Below are 23853 nucleotides of genomic sequence, written 5' to 3' on the forward strand. Positions count from 1 at the left end.
CCATCCCCTCCCCCATCCAGCTGTGCCATCTCCGGAAAGTTGCTGACCCTCTTTGAGTCTTGTCATCATCACCTAAGGAGTGACATCCTTGCCTCTGCTTCGGCTCCTGCTGCTGCAGTCACCTCTGAGTCTGTCGGTTTCCTCTGTTTCAAATAGGATTAATAACTCTTCACACGATTATTGTAGAAATGTTGTGAATTCATGGGCGAAGAAGGTACTTGGAACGAATTTTCAAAAAAAGATTCTTTTTGAGTGCAAGGAAACCCGAGAGAGCCCTACCCTCAAATATTTTATTCTCAAGGGGGATGAATAAGACATAGATGAGATATATAAAATTAAAACACAGTGCCGATCACTCTTGTTTCTACATGTACATAAAGGGTTTGGCCTAGGGTGTACTTGAAGAATAGAAATAATTTTCTAGTCCAGCTATTTAGCTGCTGCTGTATATTTTTCCGGAATGTGCTGATGCCATTAAATACATAGTGGACGTCTGTCGCGGTGTATGGGAAGTCATTAGAAAGAAAGAATCAGAAGCCTAGGTAGGATTCTCCCATTTCTGCCCCATGCTTTACAGCTCCTGGCAGAGTGGCGGCGAATGTTGTCAGCTGTGATACAGCCTGAGCCCGGCGTCCAGAAATTCTAAGATGCCACACGTAGGTGCCAACACCGGCCTCCCGTTGTGCTGGTTCCAGGCAGCTCTGCCCCTGTGGTGAGGCGTGATCCTCGTCACAGGCCAACGGGTCCACTAAAACTCGGGTCCCAGACCTCCAGGAGGTGTCGTAATGAGTGCTGACTCTCAGGGACTCGCACTCCTGTGGGTCACGTTGGAAGATTTTTGTCTTGCTGTCTGGTTCTCGAGATCGCTGCTCTTTAGCAGCCCCTGGTGGCTAATCTGGGAAACAGTCCACTCCAGGCCCTACCCTGGGCCATGTGCCCGCCTGTAGCGCCGAGTTTTATGTAAGTTACATTTCAGAGTGTGTTTATTTTCATTTCATTTTTAATAAGATTTATCATATTTATTAAATATTTTTCTATTAAGCTGTCATTTTTATCACTAACTTTATGAATGTGATAGTAGATGATGGTTTTAATTGTTTTTTTTTTTATTTATTATTAAATAGTTTAGGCATAAAAGGCATGAAAATTAACATCAGGCATTTGTGTACTTTCTAAGCTTAATAAAAATTAATAATGCATCAGCCCCCTTCTCCCCAAAGTGTATATATATAAACACTTTAAATATATATACATACAGGTATATGTATATGTGTATATATATATATATATTTGCTTTTCTATTTGACCTTTCATCACAATTTTTTTTAAATATAGAAGAGTAGAAAGAATAACACCCAAATGTCTACCATCTATACTTAATATTTATGAACATTTGCCATAGTCACTTCATGTTTTTTTGTTAGTTGGGGTATGTATGTTTAAATATAGCTTCTGTATTCCAACTTCAACTTTTCAGCTTCAACTCACTGAAACATTTTACCAGCCCCGCCCCTGCCCCGTGAAGAGGATCCAAAATAGTAAAGGCAGGGGTCCTCGATGACACCGCTGCTCCTGTTTGCTGAGAGTCTCCTACGTCCTAGGCACTTCACACAGGTCCTTGTGACCCTCCCAACGACCCTGCCCGGTGCGGATATTGTTCTCATTTGACAGCCGAGGAAACTGAGGCTCGGGGAGATTGCGTAGCCTTCTAAAGTGCACAATGAGGAAACGATGGAGTCGCAATACAGATGCAGGTCACTCCGCATCCAGCACCAGAGCTATTTCTCCCTCCCTCCGCAGCCCTCAGCGTGCTTTTCCTGTGGTTAAGGGGAAGAAACATCACTGGAAGAAACAAAAAGTGAAACCCTAACCCACAAGTGAAACACTCGCGCAGGATGCAAACAGAAAATGACCTCAGGTGGCATCTAACCTGTTGCCGTAAATAAGTGGCGGAAGCAGGAAGGTTGTGTGTGGGTGGGAGGTGGTCTGGGAAGGGGCTGGGATGAGCCGGGATGAGCTGGGATGGGCCGGGATGGGCAGTGAGGAAGAGCACCTGTGGGAGGGGGCCTCTAGCTTGTGTCCCCAAAGCGGTGCCCCCTCCCTATCTTTAAGCTCTTAGTCAATGAGTTGATGCTTGACTAGAGATCCAGGGGCTTGGGAACTCTTTCCAAATGCACGGCAATCCCTCTGTAATAGGTCACAAAGTCCTGGTTGTGGAGGTGGCCGTGGAGGTGGCCGTGGAGGTGGCCCGGCCTCACTGTCCTTGCTCCATCACCCTGGGCCCGGTTCGTTGGCCAGAGCAGGATGTGTGTCAGACGGGAGGAGAGAAGAGATGAAGGTAGAATCCTACTGTGAAACGAACATGCGCTTGCGTTCGCCGTTGACTAAATTTAGATGTTAAACTCATCGGCTTGAATGCCTGCCCAGAGATGCTGCCATATCCACCAGCCAAAGGACCCAGCACTTCAGAGACTCCCCCACTGAGCACGCTCACAGCAGTGATTGTGTCTGGTCCAGATGAAAACCAGGAAGCTCCTTCTTATTCTCAAATCCTGAAAATGCCATTTTAACGAACGGTGCGTGCCGTACCTGGCCCTCTCACAAACAGTGCCCATGACCGGCTCTCTTCCCTTCCTTTTAGCGTGAATGACCAAAGCCTCAGAGGAAGTGAGCATCGAGGTTGATGTTCCTGGTGTTTCTGACGGTTCCTCAGAAGGTACCCTGGCGGGAAACATGAGTGACGTAGTACATTCTTCCAAAGCTTGTCATTCTCAAAGAATGTTGTGCGTCATAGAAGCAAGTATCACCACACTACCTGGCGGCCAAGAGAGCCCTGAGTGTTCGCTTTCACTCAGGACTGTACCTTGAGGAAATTCTTAACCTGACTCCCAAATACCACAATATTCCCAATATTAATAGATAGAAATCCCTCAGCTAGGCCAAGCAGCCCTTCGAAGTAAACACAAAAACAAGCCGAAAAAAACCCTGGCATGGGTGTCAAAAAATGGAAAACATCTTGGTAGGTAGAAAATAAAACTCAAAATTGCAAATTCCCAGTACCGGGGCCCGATAAGACCCAACCCCACTGGTGACGTATAAATGTCATAATAAGGTGTAATAAGATCAGGACAGAGACTTGACTGAGGCTGAGACTAGTTGCCCCCGTTCAGTTAATCTCTCTTACACTTTGTCATAAATCTTTTAAAATTAAATGACACCCTTCTAGAATATATTCACGTGCTGCATATACGGCAGCACGTGAATATATTTTAGAGGGGTGTCATTTCAGTCAGTCTATGGCCACGCCACTCTGAACAAGCCCTACTAACCCTTCTGATCTCGAAAGCTAAGCAGGGTCACGCCCTGGTTAGTACTTGGATGAGAGACCACATAGAAAGACCAGATGCTGTAGGCATAAAATATAAAAAAAATAAGAGACTGTAAGCTGACAAGGTCCTTGCAATCTGTGAGGTCAACCAAGTGTTGCCTCGTTTGTGACTAAAAAGACATTTTAGTCACAAACAGACAGCATATAGGACGGTGGTTCCATCAGATTATAATGGAGCTGAAAAACGCCTGTCACCTCGCGACCCTAGACCTGTTGTAAGGTTGTAGCCCAATACATCTCTGTTTTATGGCATCTCTGTTACTCATTCTGTCCCGAGTAACACTATGGGCTGCAGGTGCCTGGGGGCAGTCACCTGGGCCCCAGTGAGCTGCTCAAGGTCACCTCCCCTCTCTGAACCAGTGTGACAACTGGGCCGACACTTGTGGGTCTATCGCAATTGCAGGAGGCCCTTTGGCCTTAACCATCAGGAAACTTTGAAGAAAAACTTTGGGGTGCGGAAGGCAAGCAGGGAGGTACACAGTGAGGTCGCTGGGGATGGTCGGGGGAGAGAGGGACAAGACTCAAAGAGGTTCAGCAACTTGCTGGAGATCTCACGGCTGGACGGGGGAGGGCATGGGACTGACTCCTTGCTGGCACCGTGTCCTTGGACGGGCGCCTGCTCAGGCTGGCCACAGAGGCGCGATCCTCAGAGACGGCACGTCTGCCTCTGAGTCCACACACATTATTGGCATCGGCCTCCCGTAAGAGTGGCTCTGAGCGTCTCGGCATTGCTGGCCTGTCGTCAGAGGTCACCTGGTGGCTCTGCCTCTGCTCTCCCAGGTGCCCCTCCACGTTGCACCTCCTGGTCCACCTGGGCGTGACCGGCGGATTCTCAAATCACCCATCTTAAACCATGTAGAACGCATGACAGCCCGTGCGGAAGCCCCTTATGTTCCATTACAGACTTGTTTTTCCTTTCACGTGTCCACTTTGTCTTCTGGGTTTATCTGGAGAGAGTTTAAAAGGACACTGCGTGGGACGTGAAATGCCACGCTCGTTTGGGAGGCCTGTCTGGAGTTGCTGGTTGTGATTTACTGACAAGAAAATGAAATTCATGTCCTCCGTCCATCTCGCTGAAATGTCGTGGTGAGTGTAGCTCTGGTGGCAGGGAGGTCCCAGGCACATCGCCTGCCGTCCCTTTAGGCCTCTGGTTTAAGAGCCAAGTGTATATTTGTGGAGAAATAAAACTCACGGCCCACGGGCCAACCAGGAATTCTCCCGGGGTAGAGAAACGTGTAAGTACAGAGAACCGACCTTTAATTTCGGCACGGGAACTTTGTTCTCTGCCATGATGCCATAAATAGCGTCTAAAATTCCAACTGGGACACGCAGCAGGTTGTAGCAATGTTTATCCAAATGAAACCTCTATCGGGGACTGGTTATATCTGGGGGTGATGCATGGAAGGGGTAACCCAAAGTAGGCAGAGCAACAAGATAATATTACCAACAATCTTCAACAAACCTCCCTGATTTCCTCTATTAATGATAGACTTGCCCGTCAGAGGAAAATGTACATCCAGCTGAAGAACAAAAAACAGATGCCTCTCTTTCTCTAAGAACGGTCAACATTCACCACGGCACCACTCTCTGACACCTCAAAAACGTGCTCAACGTTTTGACTCTTACAGGGCGTGGGTGCATGGCCCCTTGAGTTGTTCAAGATCAACCCCAACGGAACCAAACCAGAAAGGAAGACGAGGAACTCAAACTGGGCATTTACCGCCGCTGCTAACAGTTAGGTTAGGGACGAGGCTGAAATGATGGATGAGCTGAAATATGTTCGTGCTGTCTTGCGTTATAGCAACAAATCGGCCATCGCCCCTTTCTGCCGAAGGCTCTAAGCAGAAAGGAACAGAGCAGAACGACGGGTCAGCTCAGGCGCCTCTGCTGGGGGTGAGGGGAGGCCGGCGGGTGCCTGCCATCAAGGGCCCCAGACGCCTCCACTCTTCAGTAAAACCTGCGGGTGTGATGCTACCCGCCATCTTTCTGATTTTCTTCTTTACATTAGGCAGAAATGTAGTTGGCTCATTTTCTTATTTGGAGAACATTTACAGAGCATTTTTATTTCTTTCCATTTATAGATACCAGAAAGTTCATATGTGAAACTCAAAATGTCCTGTGGGTTTTTAATACGCTAATTCATACTGTTTAAACCTCGAGGGTGAGTGTTCATTTTCTCCCCCAAACACGCTTGGTTGCCTCAAGGTGGACCCCAAAATCCCTCGACCACACACCCCAGGCTTCCGCCAGCCTCTGTTCCGTGTTGAAAGGTGTGGAGCTTGACTCCACGTGGCTAATGACTCTGTGTTCGCATGGCCCAGGAGCCTCTGGACACTGACCTGCCGGGGAGAAACTGGTCCTGTCTGCACATCCAGAAACAAGCCACAGGCCGCTCTGGGGACACTGAGCAGGGCTCTGAGGGTGCCCCAGGCCAGCATCTGCCACCAGCAGCAGCCACAGCCCCGTCTCCCTGGCATCTAAAGGGGCCGAAATTTCAGAATCTGGCCTCCTCGTCCCTGTGTGCAAACGAGCACGTGCTCATCTTCTTTAAAGATCTCGCCTGTGAAACGGTCACTTACACCCTTTTCTCTTCGACACAATTTTCCCTTTCGGAATCGAGTTACTAAGTCATCCCTTCCAAACTGATTCCTTTCGCACCTGAGTATGAACTTGGCTCCCCTAACATGACCCGACGCTGCTGGGGATTTTGTGTAACCGTCTGGAGATCAAACCCCAAACCCAGACGGCTACACACAGACACACGCACAGCCATCAGCATCGCTGCTCTCCCTCCAGCCAGACGCCCTTCGCCGTCCGCCAGACGTGGCCTCACCTTTCTGAAGAAGTGCTGAGTGGCCACTGCCAGCGCCTGGAAGCCACAGACGGCCCTCCCCAGCTCCCGTTGGGCGAGGCTTAGCTGCCTGGCCTGCCGCTCGCTCCTCTCCTTCAGCCGCTGGACCAGCTGCCGCTCGGCCTCGCGGGCCTGCAGGTCGGGCTTGGGGGAGAAGCCATTTCGAGGAACCCCGCTTCTCTGCTTGGGGTAACCTACAAAAAAAACAAAAACAAAAACAAATAGTCGCTTGAAAAAACATGTGGCCCAAAGGTGACAACAGCTCCTTAGTACAGAGGATTTCATCAAGAGCAAGTGGCCAGAAGAGACTTGCCCAGGGTTTGTCATTTTAGGTCTTAAGAAGAAAAATCCAGACAGGGACTTAGAATATTTGCTCAGTCGATGTGGTTCGAAGGGCAGGGTGTTGTGCTTAGAAAATGAACGACGGGCCAAATCACCAGATTCCTGTCAGCGTCCTCTGTCCCCTCCAGCCCTGCTTAGAGAGAGATCGGAGGCCTTGTGTTTCCTTTGAGGGGATTCCTCTTTCGAAAATGTCTAATGGGAAATAAGTCAATCAGTCCGGGTGGAAGTCAGAGTCGCAACCTAGCAGCCTCTGAACTGAGCGTGGGGGAGGACTGCCTTCTCCTTCTGCGATCGTCCCAGGGGCCCTCCCTTGGATGTCACATTCGAGTCACACCTCTGCTCCGGGAATTCCCGGCTTTACATTCCTGCAGCATCGCCATCCTCCAAACTGTCCCCCACGTGGCCACTCACACCACCTCCACGAGTCAAGGTCCAAGTGACGCAGCCATGCGACCTCTCACCCAGCCGAGCGACCTGTCACCTTCTCATGGGAAGCCCCACTTCTTCTCACCCCCCACTTCATGGCAGCCAGGACGATCTTTGTGAAGGTGCCGCGGCCCGTGACGTGTGCGCACCCCACCAGTTCAGTTGCGGTGGGAAGGAGGGTTCATTCCTCACCAGGGCCCGCGGTCACGCGAGATCCTGCTCTGCCAGGCGGATGCTAGGGGTGTGTGTGTGTGTGTGTGTGCATGTGTGTGTGTGTTGTGTGGGGGTTGGGGGGGTACACAGAGAAGCAACCAGAACCCCCGCCTGGGGCTGGGGAGGCTTAACGGAGAGCTGACCCCTAAGCTGAAGCTTGAAGGAGTAAAGGCCAGGCCCAGGGAAGAGAGACAAGCGTGGAGACAGGCACTGCCTCGGGGGCTGAGGCCCATGGGTGGGTGACCAGGGACTTCCTGGGGACTGCTGTCCTCCGTGGGCAGCACAGGCGGACCTGACACCCAGAGCGCTACCATGGTGCACGACGAATTTACACTCCAGAGACATCTTCTCTCTCTGGCTCAAGCGGCTCACGTCCTAGAGGATGAGACGTGGAAACCAACCACATGACCAGAAATGAACCTTAGTATTTCGAACATTCTTTTGTGCCCTGCCCCTCCAGAATATCAGAGAGTGACAAGTCAAGCAAACTGCAAACCGGTAGCCTCTTCAGTACCTGACACGCCGAGACACGGTAACAGGCTTGTGAACACGCAAACGGCCTCATCTGTTATCTGTTAGCGGGAAAGGTGGTTAACTGAGCTAAACAGTTTTGACTGTTAATTTAATGGTAACCATGTTGAATTTCATTGAATCTTCTTCCTCTTAAGAGGTCATCAGAGATGGCAATGTGGCCTCACATAGGACATATCTTAAACTGTTATGGCTGAATATAAGAATAGAATAGATGTAAAATGATTGCTTCTGTACGACAGTAGGATATACAACACTCCAGAAAATTCACTTGCACATCGTAGGCAAATGAATCTTGATACGTAGCCAACCCCAACATTCTCACTGGTGAAAACAAAAGAAAAATAACAACCAATACAGCATGAAAGATTTTATGGCCCACATTAAACTCTAAGACATGGCTTAAGACCAAACGTAGATTTTTTTTTTTTATGATTCCTGTTTGCCATTTTGTTGCTGTGGCTGCTGATTTTATAAAACACTCCAGGGTTTTAATTACTGCGGTGAGGGCCCAGGCACCTGACACAGTTACAACAGAAGACACCTCTCTCAGAGATCCGAAGGAAATAATAAAACGCACTCCGACTCGGTGCACTGAAGCCAACAGAATCACCTCTGGGCGTGCGGATATCAGCAAGCACCCGCGTCGTCACGTACTCCCGGCCGTCAGATTCGACCTCTGTTACTGCTGCTATTGTCATCATCATGATCATTAGGTTATCGTCAAGGGCACGCGGACAAGAGAAAAGGGTCCAGTGAAATCCCATCCCTGGGGCTCGCTTTGATTTCGGAGTTCTTATTATGCTGCTTTCATTCGCTCCCTCAAAACCCCAGCACGCGCAGTCCTCACCCCTTCTGCTGGGGCCGCCAAACCTACGCCTAAGCCGGGAGGGAGGCTCCCCCTGAGAATATGGACATGGCACGCGAATGTTCAGCTGCTCTGTGGCACTTATGAAGCCAGTGGCACTTACTTTATGAAGCCGGTGCTTGTGGGGGACTCCTAGTTGGCTGCTCGTGTGGCACCCAAGGACTGTCCCGCATAGATCAAGACACGGGACCCAGTGCGGAGGCTGGAGGAAGGGAAACGTAGGGAAACAAGGCTGGCTGTGGCGTTCTCTACTGCTTTTACATGAAAAGGGTCCTCCATGTTCTAAGTCTATCAAACGTAACTTTGCCTGGGACTGACAGTCACTTTACAGTCAGCTACGCATTCCTGGTCCCCACGAACACCGTGTTCCTCGACTTTTGCTAAGTACTGTTCTGTCACTTACTTTCCTGTGTGTCCCTACGTCAGCCCACCCCCAGGATGGTACCCAAGGACAGCCACACGGGCTCACCTACCGTCTTACGTTGAAAGATGGCTGACACACAGCCAGCTTTACCTGTTTCATTAAAATTTAAGGAGGATTGTGTTTACTCTTTCTGTAATGAAGCCAAAACTCTAATCTGCTTAGGAAGTAAGGGGCTGATGGGACCACGGGCTGGACGGCGGTGGCCACAAGGAGCTTGTGAGCACGTGGTCACCAATGGGTGAGATGTGGCGAGTGACTCACTTCTGACTGACCTCTCGCCCCCCACATTTCTCTGGGAAAGCCACCACGCGCACTTTAAAGGAGGGGCGTGCCATGTCCACCTGAGGACATTTCCAGGTGCTGGAAGGTTTCCTTGCCACCTTGTCCCTGTCCCTGGTGGCATTTATGCCGCTCTCGGGGTGCCCGGAGGCTCGGCGCAGGCTGGCACACCACGAGTCCCCCTTTGCAGTCAGGCGGAGCCTGTGCGTGTGTGCTCCCTCTCTTTCCGAAAAATCAAAGTGCCAGCCCCCTAAACCCCCTGCTGACTGCCACCCGAGTGATCTAGGACACGGGTGCTGCTGCATGAAGTCCCTCAAAGCAGGCTTATCGAGGGTTCTCGAGTCTGTATGTGGAGTGACAGAGTAGATGTGCCCATTGTTTGCTGACCGCCCCTCGTAAACGTCCCACTGCCGACGGGGCTCAAGCCCAGGGCAACCCATGGGTACGAAACATGTGAGGAGCAACACCTGGACCCGTGTCTTCCCACAACCCACAGACAGAGCTGTGCACACGTCCGCTTTGTGACGTGTGTTTTTTGGGGGATGGGGTCCAAGATATTTGAGAACTTTTATCAAGCACCTGCTCTACTCCGAGGGCTCCGACTACTTAAGCGCACTGCTGGTCCCCGACAGCACCCCCGACAGACCTCACAGGTTTGGGGGCACATGCGGAATCTACAACGCCCTCCCGTCACCTCGCTCTCGCCCCAATCACCATTTCTTTTTCACCATCCCACTGGCTGCATCACTCTGATTAGGGGGCAGATGAAATCGATGCTCCTTCCAGTGGCAACTGACACCCGCAACCCGATACTCTCACCAGGGCGGGGGCAGGCGGTTCGCGTGCGAAGGCTGAGCGCTGGGGACAAGCACAGCCCCGGAAAATGGAAAGAGAGTATTAAAAATTCATCGGCAGCCATCCAGTCACTGTCTAGAGGATTCTAATGGATGCGAAAGGCTTGGGTGGCTCTTCAAGCTGGAAGCTTAACTGACATGGACCACGCAAAATGCAGCATGGGAAGCTGCGTATTTACACCGGAGAAGGCCCGTGACCTTAACTCTCGCGGGTGAGGGAGGAAGGAAGGAATCCGAGGGTACAGCTCTGATGGCCCCTTGGCTTAAGGAAAAGTGCTTCGCGGGGTTGGCGGTCACCCTAACGAAGCAGATGTGTGCCTCGCGCCTGCCCAGGAGCACGGGCGCCAGGTCTTTGTGGCCCTGGGTGGGCTTTAGTTTTCTTAACCCAGTCTCAGCTTATTTTAGGACGTTTTTGCCCGGCAGCACGCTGTTTTCCTGACATAGTGCTTGTTTGTCTGGGGTTGGTCAGTGGTGGGGAAGGCTGGGGATGCCCTCCCGACCAGTCCCGAGCCTGGTACCGGTGGGACCCACCAAACAGGGCAGCGCCCAGCCGAACAGAGAGAGACCGGCCGCACTCTAGAAAGAAGAGGTTTATATTTCCTGTTCCCAGGAAGAGCAGATTCTTTTCTCTTTCGATGTATAAAAGACAAGGAAAAAAAAACAAACAGGAAGTTACACTCTGAGTTTCTTCCTGTTTTCATAGCTGTGAAAACTTCGCTGCTATCTCAGAGTCGACCCTCCAGACCAAATGAACATTGAAAGAAAATGTTTTTATCTTTAGAAAATTTCTTATTATTTACTAGAAGTACAGGTGCTATTTATATCAGGGTAAATTTGACCCTCTCCTTTCTCCGAGGGTGAAAAATAATGGTTTGATAGTGTGAGAGCGATAGCTAAATTTTTATAGGAAAAAGATATAGCTGTTTCTGGCCAAGATGTTACTTTCTCATTTAAAATTACTCCCCCAAAACTTGGGCAAAATATACGAGATAATGGTTTTCAAGACATCAACATCAGGCAACGAAGCATAGTGATCACCGGCAAGCGAATGAGGTGACCCCCACGACTGCCTCGACCTGCTTCCTGGAGTGACTTCCAGGCGGTGGCCCAGCAAGTCACCCAGGTGGAGCACGGTGTTCTCCTCAAGTTGAGAAAACGGGTCTGGGGGCTCAGGGTGCCGGGGCGTCAGAGGGATGTGGGGTTGATGTTGATGAGGCAGAGTGGCAGAGGACAGTGTCCCAGAGAGACAGCTCCAAACCTGGGCCGAGGGCTCGTGTCTTCAGTCACGTTCTGGTAAGCGGGTCTATGCGGAAAGAATTCCAAGGTCAGGGAAAGAATTCCACACAGGGTCGGTGGAACGAGCCCCAGGGCTCTCAGAAGGCCAGACCCGGCTCCTGGTGCCATCGGCCAGGGTGGGGTTGTCGCAGGCCATGGGCATCGGGCCCAGTGCTCAGAGCATCTGCTCCGGGAGTTGGTGAGATGGGCCCCAGACTCATGGCTGATCGGGTCCTGCATAACGAGGCTGAGCAGCGAGAGTCAAAACAATCGTAGTCTTTCCAAGCAACATAGTTTTATCCGAGAACGAAGCTGAAGAATATTTATTGGAATAAAAAATGTCCAGTGCACACTGCCTGGCATATAAAACAACCCTCGTGCATGTGAATAAGCAGGGATACACCATAGTGATGAGAAGATGGGGTCGACTGAAGCCCACAGGATGCCTAAGAAACGACGCGGGTGATTCAAAGTCATTACAACTACATTTCACATGTTTTAGAAGTTGGAGGAACGACGGAATACGTCGGAAGGTTTTAAAAAGACTGGAATTAAATTCCAGACATTGAAAACTCACACGTCTGAGATGAAAAACACACTGGATGGGATTAACTCGATTAGACACCGCATAAGAAAAGATCGATGTCACCTGAAACTGGTATCATATTGAATGTCAACTGTAATTGGAAAAAAAAAAAATTAAGGGCACGAATGTCCAGAGCAGCTTTACTCATTGTAGCCAGAAGTTGGAAAAAACCCAAATGTCCACCAGCTGGTGAATGTGTAAACAAAAGGTCACACATCCACGTCATGGAATATTATTCGGCCAAGAACAAGATCGGAGTACCGAGTCACACTTTGCCACGAACGCACCTCGGAAGCCTCATGCCGAGTGAAAGAAACCAATACAAAAGGCTGCGTATTCCACGCTACCGTTGATACGAAACCAGAAAGCAGAGAGTAAAACAGTGGTTGTCAGGGGCTGGGGACGTGGGGAGCAGGGAGTGACTGCTCATGGGTACAGGCCCTTCTGGGGGTGGCGACAATGTCCTGCAGTTAGTGGTGATGGTGGTGCAACCTTGTGAAGGCAGTAAAAACCACCGAAGTGGACATTTTAAAGGACGGCTTTTATGCGATGTGAGCTGTAGTTTAAGGAATGGAGAAGACTCGGTGAGGATGTTCTGATAGGCCCGCCCGCACACGGGGACATCTTGTTGCCATTATCGAAATGCCAGGGTCAAAAGAGCTGGATCCGAATGCGCATGCGCCTTTAAAATGTGGTTTCAGCTACCGAGACGGCGAGCACCGTGGAGGAGCAGAGGCTCTGGCATGTGGGTGTTTGCCATGTGTCACCACCAGTCTTCACCATGACCCCGCAAGCGTGGACGTACTTTCCATTTTACAGAAGGGGAAACTGAGGCTCGGCGAAGTTATGGTGTGTGCCCAAGGTCGCACATCGCGTGAGTCACTGAGCCAGGACGTGAGCCCAGTTCAGTCTAATTCTTTTGGGCCAAGTGATCTGGCGACATTGAGGACGTGCGGGAGAAGGGTTTCTAGTGAAGGCAGACGCCGGAAGGGGACCGGCAGAGGGTGACATCAGAGTCCAAGGACGGCCAGTTTCCAGAAGAAGGAAGTGATCCATCACGTCAAATGGCACAGAGGTTAAGATGAGGAACGTGACGTGTGCACGTAGACCGAGCAGCCCAGAGGTCACCTGTGGCCTTTGCAGGAGCAGGGTCAGTGGAGGGGTGGGGGTGGCAGCGAGTGGAGGGCTCATCTGTAAGCATAGGGACAGAATTGGGAGCATGAACCCCTCTTTCCCAAGCCTGGCTACAAAAATGGCGACAGTGGTACGTCAGAGATGCATGCGTCCAGAAAAGCTTGTTGCTTTGGCTTGTTTTGTTTTGGGGATGGGACTAACGACAGAAAATGCAACCCCTGTCCTCCGTGAACTTACAGATCGGCAGGGGAAGGGGGGAAGCGCCCCTCAGAGTCACCACCCAGAAAGCCAGCCGTCGGCCAGATGACACTCGGGGGTTCCAGGGCCTGGTGTAGGCACCATGGATCCAGGCTGACCTTTGATATTCTGCAACCCAAGAAAGGAGAATCATCCTCAGAAACGGGTGAAGGAAGCAAGGAGGGGAGCCTGAGGACAGGGAAACCGTGTCCCCCAGATCTCTCCTGCACGGTATGGGGCATTTCCAGGATTCTGTGTGCCAGGGCTGGCTTGAAATTCACTTGTGGTAGCCCGGACCCCGGTATTTCTGGACTCCTTGTGTACACACCCTGCTGCTATGAACTGAACTTCTGTGTCCCCCCAGAATTCACATGTTAAAGCTCTTGATCCCCAGGGCAATTTGGTTTGGGGGGGGCCTTTGGGAAGTAATTGGGCCACGAGAGCGAGACCTTCAGGAATGGGGTGAGTGACCTGGGAAGAAGAGACACAGGAGGTCACAGCCAAAAGGCGTCCGTGGGCAAACCTGGAAGTTGGTTCTCGCCAGGAATCAAATCAGCTGGCACCTTGATCTGGGATTTCTCTGCCTCCAGAACAGTGAGAAACGCACTTCTGTTGTGTGCGCCCCTGGCACGATGCTTGTCGCAGCAGCCGGGCTGACCGAGACCCCTGTATAACGCCCTTGCGTGTGAGCGGGATCTGTGAGTATGAGTTACTGCTCTCGTGACTACGTTACGTGGGACAGTCACGCATCGCTTAACTGTGGGGGTGCGCTCTGAGAAATATGATCTTCATTTGGTGGTTCTGTCGCTGTGCGAACATCACAGAGCTCACTTACACACTTACACGCTCCTAGGTGGCACAGCCTACTGCGCACCTAAGTTGCATGGTGCCCCCTGTGTCTCCTGGCTGCAAGCTTGTACGGCACGTCACCGTACTGAGTGCTGCAGGCACTTCTAACACCCTGCTAAGTGTTGTATCTCTAGACCTATCTGAACACAGAAAAGGTACGGTCGAAACGCTGGGCACAATTCTGTGGTTCGATCGGCAGCGTGGCAGGTCTGTTTATACCAGCATCACCACGTGAGTGCCGCATTGTGCTATGACGTCACAGTGGCCGCACGGTCATCAGATGACGGGAATATTTTAGCTCTATTATAATCGTATGAGGCCACTGTCATACATGCGATCCGTTGCTGTCCAGCACCTCGTGATGTGGCGCATGACCGTATAGTAAGATGGAGGTTATCCTTGGTGAGCCTGACCTAATCTGGCGAGCCTGTGAACAGCAGAGTTTTCTCCAGCTGGTCACTGAGGCTTGAGGCTTGAGAAGGATTCAACACACTATTACTGCTTTGAAGATGGAGGGGGCCACACGACGAGAAAACAGAGACCTCAGTCCCACCACTGCAATGGACTAGTTTTACCAACCGCCCGAACGCGCTTGAAAATGGAGTTTTTCCTCCAGAGCATTCAAAAACGCATCCCAGCTGACACCATGATTTCAGCCTTGAGATATTCTGAACTGAGAATCCAATTAAGCCAAACCTGGACATATGGTTTGGCTTATAGAACCAAAGAACTAATAAATGGATATTACAAAGAAAACAGAGAAGGAAAAGGAAAAGATTTGTGAATACAGAGCGAGAGAAACTACCCAAAATGGAATGCATGGAGAGAGAAGACTCGAAGAAATGAACAGAGTGTCAGTTTGGACAGGAGCTGCGGGACAGCTCCGAGTGGTCTAATCCACATATAATTGGAGTCTCTGAAAAGGAGTGGTTAGGACTAAAAAGTTTTGAAGAAATAGTGGGCAAACATTTTCAAATTTGTTGAAAACGATATATTCACAGATCCAAGAATCTTAACAAACCTCAGGCACAGAAAACATGAAGGAAATGACAGCAAGCTCTAATGTAATCGCGCTGCTCAAAACCAGTGACGGACGGAACATCTTCAAAGCGGCCAGAGAAGAAAAAGACAGATTATGTACCGAGAAGCGAAGATAAGAATAATGGTCGATTTTTCACTGGAAACCATTCAAACCAGAAGATAGTGAAACGGCATCTCTAAATGCTTAAAAAAAAAAAAAAAAAAAGTGCACGCCTGGATTCCGAACAAAGTAAACAGATCTATCAAAAATCAAGGTAAACAAAATGGGAAGTTTTCATCACTAGGAAGCCCCTCTGTGAGGGATGTTTAAAAATCCTACAGGTGGAAGACACATGGGATCAGATGGGAATCTGAATCTGAATCAAGAGCACCCGAAATGGGAACTGAATGACGACGCCTGAAAGACTTCGTTCATCATCGAAGTGACACTGACATAAAATATCACGTTAGTTTCACGTGTGCAACATAATGATCCCACATTTGTACACACTGTGAAATGATCGCCTCAATAAGCCTAATCACCACCTGCCACCTCACGGCTGATACAATATTGGTCGCTGTATTCCCCACGCCGTACAGTAAGTACATCCCCACGACTAATTTCTTTGATAACTTAAAGTCCGTGCCCCTTACCCCTTCACCCATTTCTCCCACTGTATCTATCTGAGTCTGGGTTTTGTTTAGTTTTGTTTGTTTCTTTGTTTTGTTTGCTAGATGCCATATATAAGTGAAATCCTGCAGTATTTGTCTTTCTCTGGAATATACTTTTTTTTTTCCTTATTTAAATCTCTTTAAAAGAAGAGTGGGTGTTGATAATCAACAGTAACGCTGTAGTGTGGGTTTATAATATACATACGAGAAAAATATTTGATAACAGCACAGATCCCAGGAGGAGGGGGAGAAGAGCATACTGTTTTAAGATTCCCGTACTACAGATAAAGTAAAATAACATCACTGGAAGCTAGAATGTGAACAGTTAAAGATGCGGCCTGCGAATCTTAAAGCAAGCACTGAAAGCACGCGGCAATGAGGTGTCAATCGCTAATACATCAACAAAGGAGACACGGGGAATCATAAACGGTGTTCGCTGAAGGCAGTAAAACAGGAGAAAAGGAAAACATGACATGCGAGATGAATAAAAATAATGGCAACGTGGTAGATTTAACGCCAATCGAATCAGAACACTAAATGTACATCAAAGGCAGAGATGTCAGATCGAATGAACGTGCAAGAGCCAATTCCATGCTGTCTGTAAAAAACCTGCTTAAATATAAAGAGGCAAACAGGTGGCGGACAGGTATGGGAAGAGGTCTACCACGCTGAAACCAAGAGAAAGCCGGAATGGTGCTGTTAATATTGAATAAAGTAGATTTCGGGGAAAAGAATATTACAGGGATAAAGCGGGTCATTTCGAAATGATGAAGTGGGCAATTCATCAAAATGATAAACAATCCTAAACGCTGATGTACCTAATCGCAGAGCTGCGAAATATGGGAAGCAAGTCATGATAGAACTGAAGGAATAAGCAGACAAGTCCACAATTATGCTCTGAGATTTCAACAGCTTCTCTCGGTCACTGACAGAACATGTGGACAGAAAATCAGTAAGGATACAGAACACTCGAAGGATGCTGTCAGCCACATGACCTTTGACATTTGAAGGGTCCTCCACAGGAACAGAAGAACAGACATTCTTTTTAAGTCCATCTGAAACATTTACCAAGACGGACCTCTCTGTGGTTCTCAGTAAATTTAAAAGGTCTCAAGTTGTTCAAAGTATGTTCTCCAATCATCGTGGAATTAGAAATAAAAGCAGACGGATTCTTGGAAAGTCTCAAATGTTTGCGAACTAAACAACACACTTCTAAATAATCATGGTTAAAATAAGAAATCAAGAAAGAAATTTGAAGATATTTTAAACTCAATAAAGATGAAAACCCGCTATATCAAAACTTGTGGATTATAGGTAAAGCAGCATATAGAAGGAAATTTACTGTACTAAAGGAAGATTTACTATACTAAATACATACATTGGGAAAGAAGAAAGACTTCAAACTAATGACATCAGCTAATTAAACCCAGTATAAGCAGAAGAAATAATAATAACAAGTGTACAAATCCATTGTATATCCTTCTGCAAAAAAAAAAAAAATTCAAGCTATATCTCACACTACATACAAAAGTAACTCCAATGGATCACAGACCTGAATGTAAAACCTGTAACTCTAAATCTTTTAGAAGAAAATGTTGCAGAAAATGTTTGTGACTTTAGGTTATGCAAAGATTTTTTAGATAACACCAAAAATATGATCCATAAAAGAAAAAATCACGAACGGGACTTCATACAAATTAAGAACATCTACTCTTCAAAAGACATTGTTAGGAGAACAAAATACAAGCATAGATTGTGGGCAAAAAATTTCCAAGTCACGTAGCTGAAAAAGCATTGTATCCAGAATATCTTGGAAAAACTCTTAACATTCAATAAGAAGGCAAAAAAAAAAATGGTAAAAACGTGAAGAGATATTTTACCAAAGAGTATACACCGATGTCAGAGGAACACAAAAAGATGCTCAGCATCATAACATCATCGGTTATCGGGGAAATGCAAATAACACCGCAATGAGACAGCACTGTGTCGCTGGGTACTTATGACAATGTCTGTAAATAAAGAGTGACCACACCAAACGCTGGCAATGACGCTGAGGAAGTGGACGTCTCACGCGCTGTTGCTGGAAAGAGAAAATGGTGCAACCATTTCGGAAAACTTTTTAACGTGTTTAAAAAGTGAAACACCTTGCTACCATGTGACTCAGGCATTTACCAAGATATTTACCAAGAGAAACGAAGGCAGCACAAAGGTGCACAGCATCTTCATTCATAACAGCCAAATCTTCTGGGAGAAAAAAACCCCAAAATGCACCAAAAGGTAATTGGTAAAGGTAAATTGTCAAAATAATCATGCTGAGTAGAAGAAGCCAGATAAAAGTAGCGTACATATTACATGATTCCTTTTTTTACAAAACCAGAAAATGCAAACTAATCTGTAGTGACAGGTGGGGTCTGGGCGGGGCTGCAAAAGGCACCAGGACGCTTTGCTATCTGGATGGCGGCAATGATATCACAGGTGTAAACCTTTGTCGAAACTTATCACATCGTATACTTTAAATGCGTGTGGTTTAATATGTGCTAATTATACCACAATAAAGACATTTCAAAACTATGGCACCACAAAGTCTCTTATGTTTGGTATTTCTTGGTCTACATGTTTTCGTCCTTTTACTGTCAACCTTATATCTCAGGTGTATACTTTGTAAATAGTCTAAAGCTAGATATTGCAGTGTACGATGTGCACTTGAGAAATACTTTTTGACTGTTCAGTAAATAAATCCAGTCTGGTAATCTCGATCTTTGATTTAGTCTTGAGATTTCTGTTCATGCACATTCTTTATGACATTCTGGAGTTCATCTCTAGTATCTTATTTTATTCTTTACATTTCTTCCATGTCCTTCCCTCCCTCCCTCCTTTCTTTCCCTTTTTCCTCCCTGCTTTTTTTTTTCTTTCTCCCCTTTCTGTCTGCATTTACACCGATCGAAATTTTTTTGCCCTCGTTCCAACTCTCTTCTCCTCTCAGCCCCCTACCCGTTTTCGATATGCGCTCTATTTTATCGTTATCCTAGAAATTTTAACTTACAGATTTTAACTTAAAGTCTAAAATGACACAATAACTTTACTCTCTTTCCCTGTGTAACGACTTCACTTCTATTATCCTAAGTGGACACAAGTACTGAAGCATGTGGAAGCGGGTTTTCAGACACAGGGGGAGCACGGAAGCCAGCTCTCAACCTGCAGAGGCGGGGCAGATATGGGGTGAGGAATTCCCAAGGGGGGGCCTGTCCCCTCCCCACCTTCTCCTGGAGCCAAAGCCGCAACAGGCCAGGCTCCCCCTGCTGGGTGAGCTTCCTTGTCCTTCCTGGCTCATCCAGAAAGTCTTCCATCACTCAGTCTGGATTTAGGCAGGGTGCTCCTGTCTGACCTCCACTCTGTTTAGGCACCAGCTTTGTCTCCTGACCCTGTCGTGTGTGCTTTTGGCTTATTTCCTACACATTTTTTCATTAGCCAGAAATATCAGTAAGTTTTCTAAATAGTGGAGTGACTATGAATGCAGTTTGGGGATTTAGAGCATCTGGGGTTCAAACCTAGACTCTACTACTTATTTCCTGTGGCTTTGGGCAAATTATTGAAAATCTGCATACCTCGATTTCCTTGCATGTAAAGGCGGGGTGGGGGAAGAGGGCAGCAATTATACCTGGCTTGTGGGTTACTGTGGACATTCAATAAATTTATACAGTTAAAGGGTTCTGGACAGCACCTGGCATGCTGTAAGAACTCACGCAGGAGCTGTTATTATTGCTACTGTTTTTGTGCTTACAGAAAATGTTCTGAAGTTATATTGCATTCTATTCTACAAATGCCTTACGATATCAATTTTCATAATAAACAATTTTCCACTTTCAAGTGATATGATGTAGTTTATTCAAATCTAAATGTAAAGAAACGGTTTCCTCATTGAGAAAATAACAAGTATTTGATATCTACTGATGCTCTGTTTTTCTTCCTTTTAGAAAATATTATCTCTTGAGGTTAGATTTTCAAAGTCTGTTCTTCAATTATAAATTGTTGCTACATGCTGTTGGAATCGCAGACACTCCCATGCAGAGAAGATTCTACCACTTAGAGGGAGCGTGATAACATTTTTTTTTCAAGATACAATGCTGCCAAGGCTGGTTCCTTTCATCCAGAGCCAGAACACGTCGGCACATGTGTCAGGCCCTGGAAATAGCATGCATACCGCACGGGCTGGCACTGCTCCACTTAATGACATTATAAATAAGGGAGAACAGACAAATTCTCCCTTCCAGCCATCCACCCAAATAACGCGGATCACAGTACTTAAATACCTGGTGAGTGAGGCTTGGTGGACGAAACCGCCGATCTCTTCGGAGATGAAACAGCAGGCTTATTCACATCTTGATCTTTTTGTGCTTCTTTCTTTGTTCCTATAGTAGTTCAAAGAGAGAAAGAGAAAGCAAGCAAGCTAGTTAGAGTGGAAAGGAAAGTTTAACAAAAAGCAAACTGACGTGTTTGTGGACAGGGAGGTTTAACAAAAAGCAAACTGAATAAACTAATATTTGGATGATTTGTTGTCATGGTCACTCTTCCCCGCCGCTCCCGGGCCGTGTTTCAGGAACGGCACACTGGTGTATAGCAAAGGGGGTTCAGTTGTGATGGTCAGGAGCACACTGCTGTCTCTCTGATTAGATGAAAAACACCCCGTCTCTGGAGGTCGCTGCGCCCCAAGGACCCTGGCGAACTACCTGTGGATTAAAATTGTCCTGTCCTCGGCCACCAGCTCGGCCCGCCTGCCTCTTTCTGCAGAAACTAATTTTCAGAAGATTGAGAAGGAAGCCGTCGCCGAACGTAACTAGGAATGGCTGCTGCATCACCTTCATCACCGAGGGCCGGGCCACAGGGGACAGACACGGTCGCCTCTAATTAACTTCCATGCAGCTGGTCCACAGAGGTGACATGCCGAGCCTGTTACACGGAACCAGAGCTGGCCGTGGCAGGTGGGTGACAGCTATGAACAGCTCGAGGATGCTCCTCGAATTCTGTTCTGGGCGCGTGGGACACAGTGGCATTTCTCCCCTTCACATCGGTTTCGTCAACAGGTCGAAGAACAAGGGATGGGCGACTGGAGAAATCACAGAGACTCGGATGGGCCGGGGCCCACGTCCAGTTCAGCGGTCTTTTCCGTCATTTCAAAGACACGCGTTGCTGACGGTTCCTTAGATGGAGAACATGGAACTCTCGCCCCAAACCGTACAGGCTCCCTCCTCTTCCAGAGGTAGGTGCTGCCAGCAATTTGGCATTTACTCTTCCAGACTTTCCCCCTAGGTATTTATAAGTATGTCTACACATGATTAAATGAATTCCATACTGCAATTTCTTTTTACCTACCGTGTTTTTTTTTTTAAAAAGTCTTTTTTCACGTCAGGGTATTTACAGATCTTTTCCAAATGCCGCATCATGTTGATGATGTGCCCTAATTCGCTTACTCATCTCTTATTGATAAACATTTAGATCGCTGTCAAGTTTTAGCTATTAAAATGGCCGATTGTGCTCCAATAAGCATTCTTCCACTTGTTTCTTGCATGCATGTACCAGTATCTTTACAGGGCAAATGCACAGAAGTGTTTTTGCTGAATTCGGAGCCAGATTCGTATTTCCAGACACAGTCCGATTGTCCTGCAAGAGGAGCCGCGGACCTGCACGCCCGGCCCAGGGTGTGTGACAGCAACCCTTTCCACACGCCCCACGCCCTACTGACATTGCGGTCGCGATCATTTTAATTTCCGCCAGACACTTCAGGTCTTCTATTGGTCATGCGCGTGTCTGTGTTTGAAGATTGCTTAATTAAGCCTTTTGCCCATTTTTCTCATTAACGCCTAAGAACTTTTCACTTAGTCTTCATATGAATCCTTGGTCCGCTATATAAATCACATTTTTCAGTCTTCCACTTTCTAAAACCCATTGTAGTATCTTGCATCGTACTGTAGTTTTATGCAGGTTTAACATGTTTAAATATGTTAGTTTTTCATTTACAGGCGACTTGCACATGTATGCCTGCATGCACATGGGTCCACATGCCTGGTGGAGGGGTGGAGGGGTGGCTGCCAGCGCTTGGGAGGAAGACGTGGCCATGTGGACTCTGCCTCCTCTCTTTTGTCCTTCTGCGTTGGCCTGACTGGGTCACCACTTCCCGCAGGCCGTCACGCCTGCCTCGCTCCGTCCGTCCCTGCCCGCCTGCCTCTGACTCCCATCACGGACCTGTCCCCTTGCCTCTGTCTTATTGCCTTCGGATAAACTGTCTTAGGCTCGTTGGTTTAATCCTCTGAGGCCTGAACTCTCTTCTCCACCCTCGTAAGCCTGCCTCCTCCTCTCAGCAAGCCCCGAGGCGTTTGGCCAACGTGCTCCACGTCTTCCGTGTCTCAGGAAAGGCACCGGCATTCACTCGCTGCGCTCAGGCCAGAAAAGCCAGCGGCTTTTTAAATGCCAAATTGCTTGGTTTGTTTCTTTGGCCCCCGCCCACACTCAGCCCATCAGCAAGGCTTGTTGGCTCTCCTCCGAGAAGACCCCCCAGGTCTGCCCATCGCCCTCTGCTCCGCTGCATCCACGATGCCCATGTCACCAACACCCCTGCCTCTGCCACAGCCTCCCATCTGGTCTGCTGCTCCCCCCCTTCCCGCTCCCCCCGTCCCCCAGCTCATCGTCCCACAGCAGCAGCTGAATGACTTAGGATCTAAGTTAGAGCAAATTCTTCCCAATCTAAGACCCTGCAGTCACCCCCGCAGGACGCTCGGAGTGAAATGTCACCCCCTCAGCACATGCAAGGCCCTCCAGGCCAGCACTCTTCAACAGAAGTATATATAATAGGAGCCGCTTATGTCATTTTAAATTTCTGAGTCGCAACATTTACAAAGTAAAAAGTACAGTGATACTAATTATAACAGCATATTTTAGTTAACCCACATTCAACATCACTGCAACATTGGACGCCGGCCGCCTTTCGAGGGCTGGGTTACTGTTCATGGGCTGGTGGCCGCCATTGTGGGCAGCACAGCCCCAGACGGCCTGGTCGCTGCTTCACAGACACACCGCGACGGTAATTTTACGTGCCCACTCGACTGGGCCGTGGGGTACCCAGACACTCGGTAAACGTCACTCTGGGTTCACCCGTATTCCGAGTGTCTCTGGGCGATATTAACATCTGACCGGTAAAGCAGACGGCCCTCCCCAGCGTGGGTGGCCTGGGCCCGTCTGTGGGAAGCCTGAGGAGAACGAAAGAAAGGCTGGGCGAGGAGGCCCCTCACCTGCCCGATCGGGTGAGCTGGGGCATCGGTCTCCCGCCCTCGGGCTGTGCTGGGCTCCAGCTTGCTGACTGCGGACCTGGGGGTCTCTCGGCCTCCATTATATATATTCTACATATGCACATATACCTTCTTGATGGTTTCTCTGAGCACCCTGGCTAACACGCACTCTGGCACCAGCCGCCCCCTGCTCACGCCCTCCAGCCATCTGCCAGCCGTGCCGGTGCTTAGCCATGTCACACCTGTGCCCGTTACGGGCACTGAGGCTTGAGTTCCTTCCGCAGAGGATATGCCTCCCCTGGCCCTTAAGCATGGTTCGCTCGCCCATGCATTCAGGTCTCAGCACAAATGCGGAATCTTCAGGGCAGCCGTGCCTGGCTCGCCAGGTAAAGGAGCCCTCCTGTTACCTGCCACTGTCTCTTTCACGCATGCCATTCCCCCTCGCAGGAGGTACTGTTACCCCCGAACACACTACATACTCATCTTGCTGTTGGTTGTCTGTCTTGCCCACTAGAACATGCGTTTAACCAGTGGGTCACCCCTTTCCCTGCTCGGCATGGTTGTCCATCGAGGCCCCTGCCCCCCACTCCTTCCAGGGCTCCCCGAAGGCTGGGACTTGGGGCC

The 23853-nt window shown here is 48.6% G+C and overlaps 1 protein-coding gene across 1 annotated transcript in view; it reads right to left on the reverse strand.

Moving 5' to 3' along the window:
• The window catches only part of LOC120602961 (microtubule-associated tumor suppressor candidate 2-like), a 129627-nt gene that overhangs the window by 88597 nt on the left and 17177 nt on the right, over nucleotides 1-23853 (reverse strand). Inside the window, exons 4-5 of the mRNA XM_039863356.1 lie at nucleotides 20260-20358; nucleotides 6222-6433 (exon numbers count right to left, since the gene is read on the reverse strand). Of these exons, the coding sequence (XP_039719290.1) occupies nucleotides 6222-6433; nucleotides 20260-20358 (311 nt within the window). The remainder of the gene's footprint in view (nucleotides 1-6221; nucleotides 6434-20259; nucleotides 20359-23853) is intronic.

The sequence above is a fragment of the Pteropus medius genome, unplaced genomic scaffold, assembly GCF_902729225.1.
Source record: "Pteropus medius unplaced genomic scaffold, Ma_sr-lr_union100, whole genome shotgun sequence".
Classification (NCBI taxonomy): Eukaryota; Metazoa; Chordata; class Mammalia; order Chiroptera; family Pteropodidae; genus Pteropus; species Pteropus medius.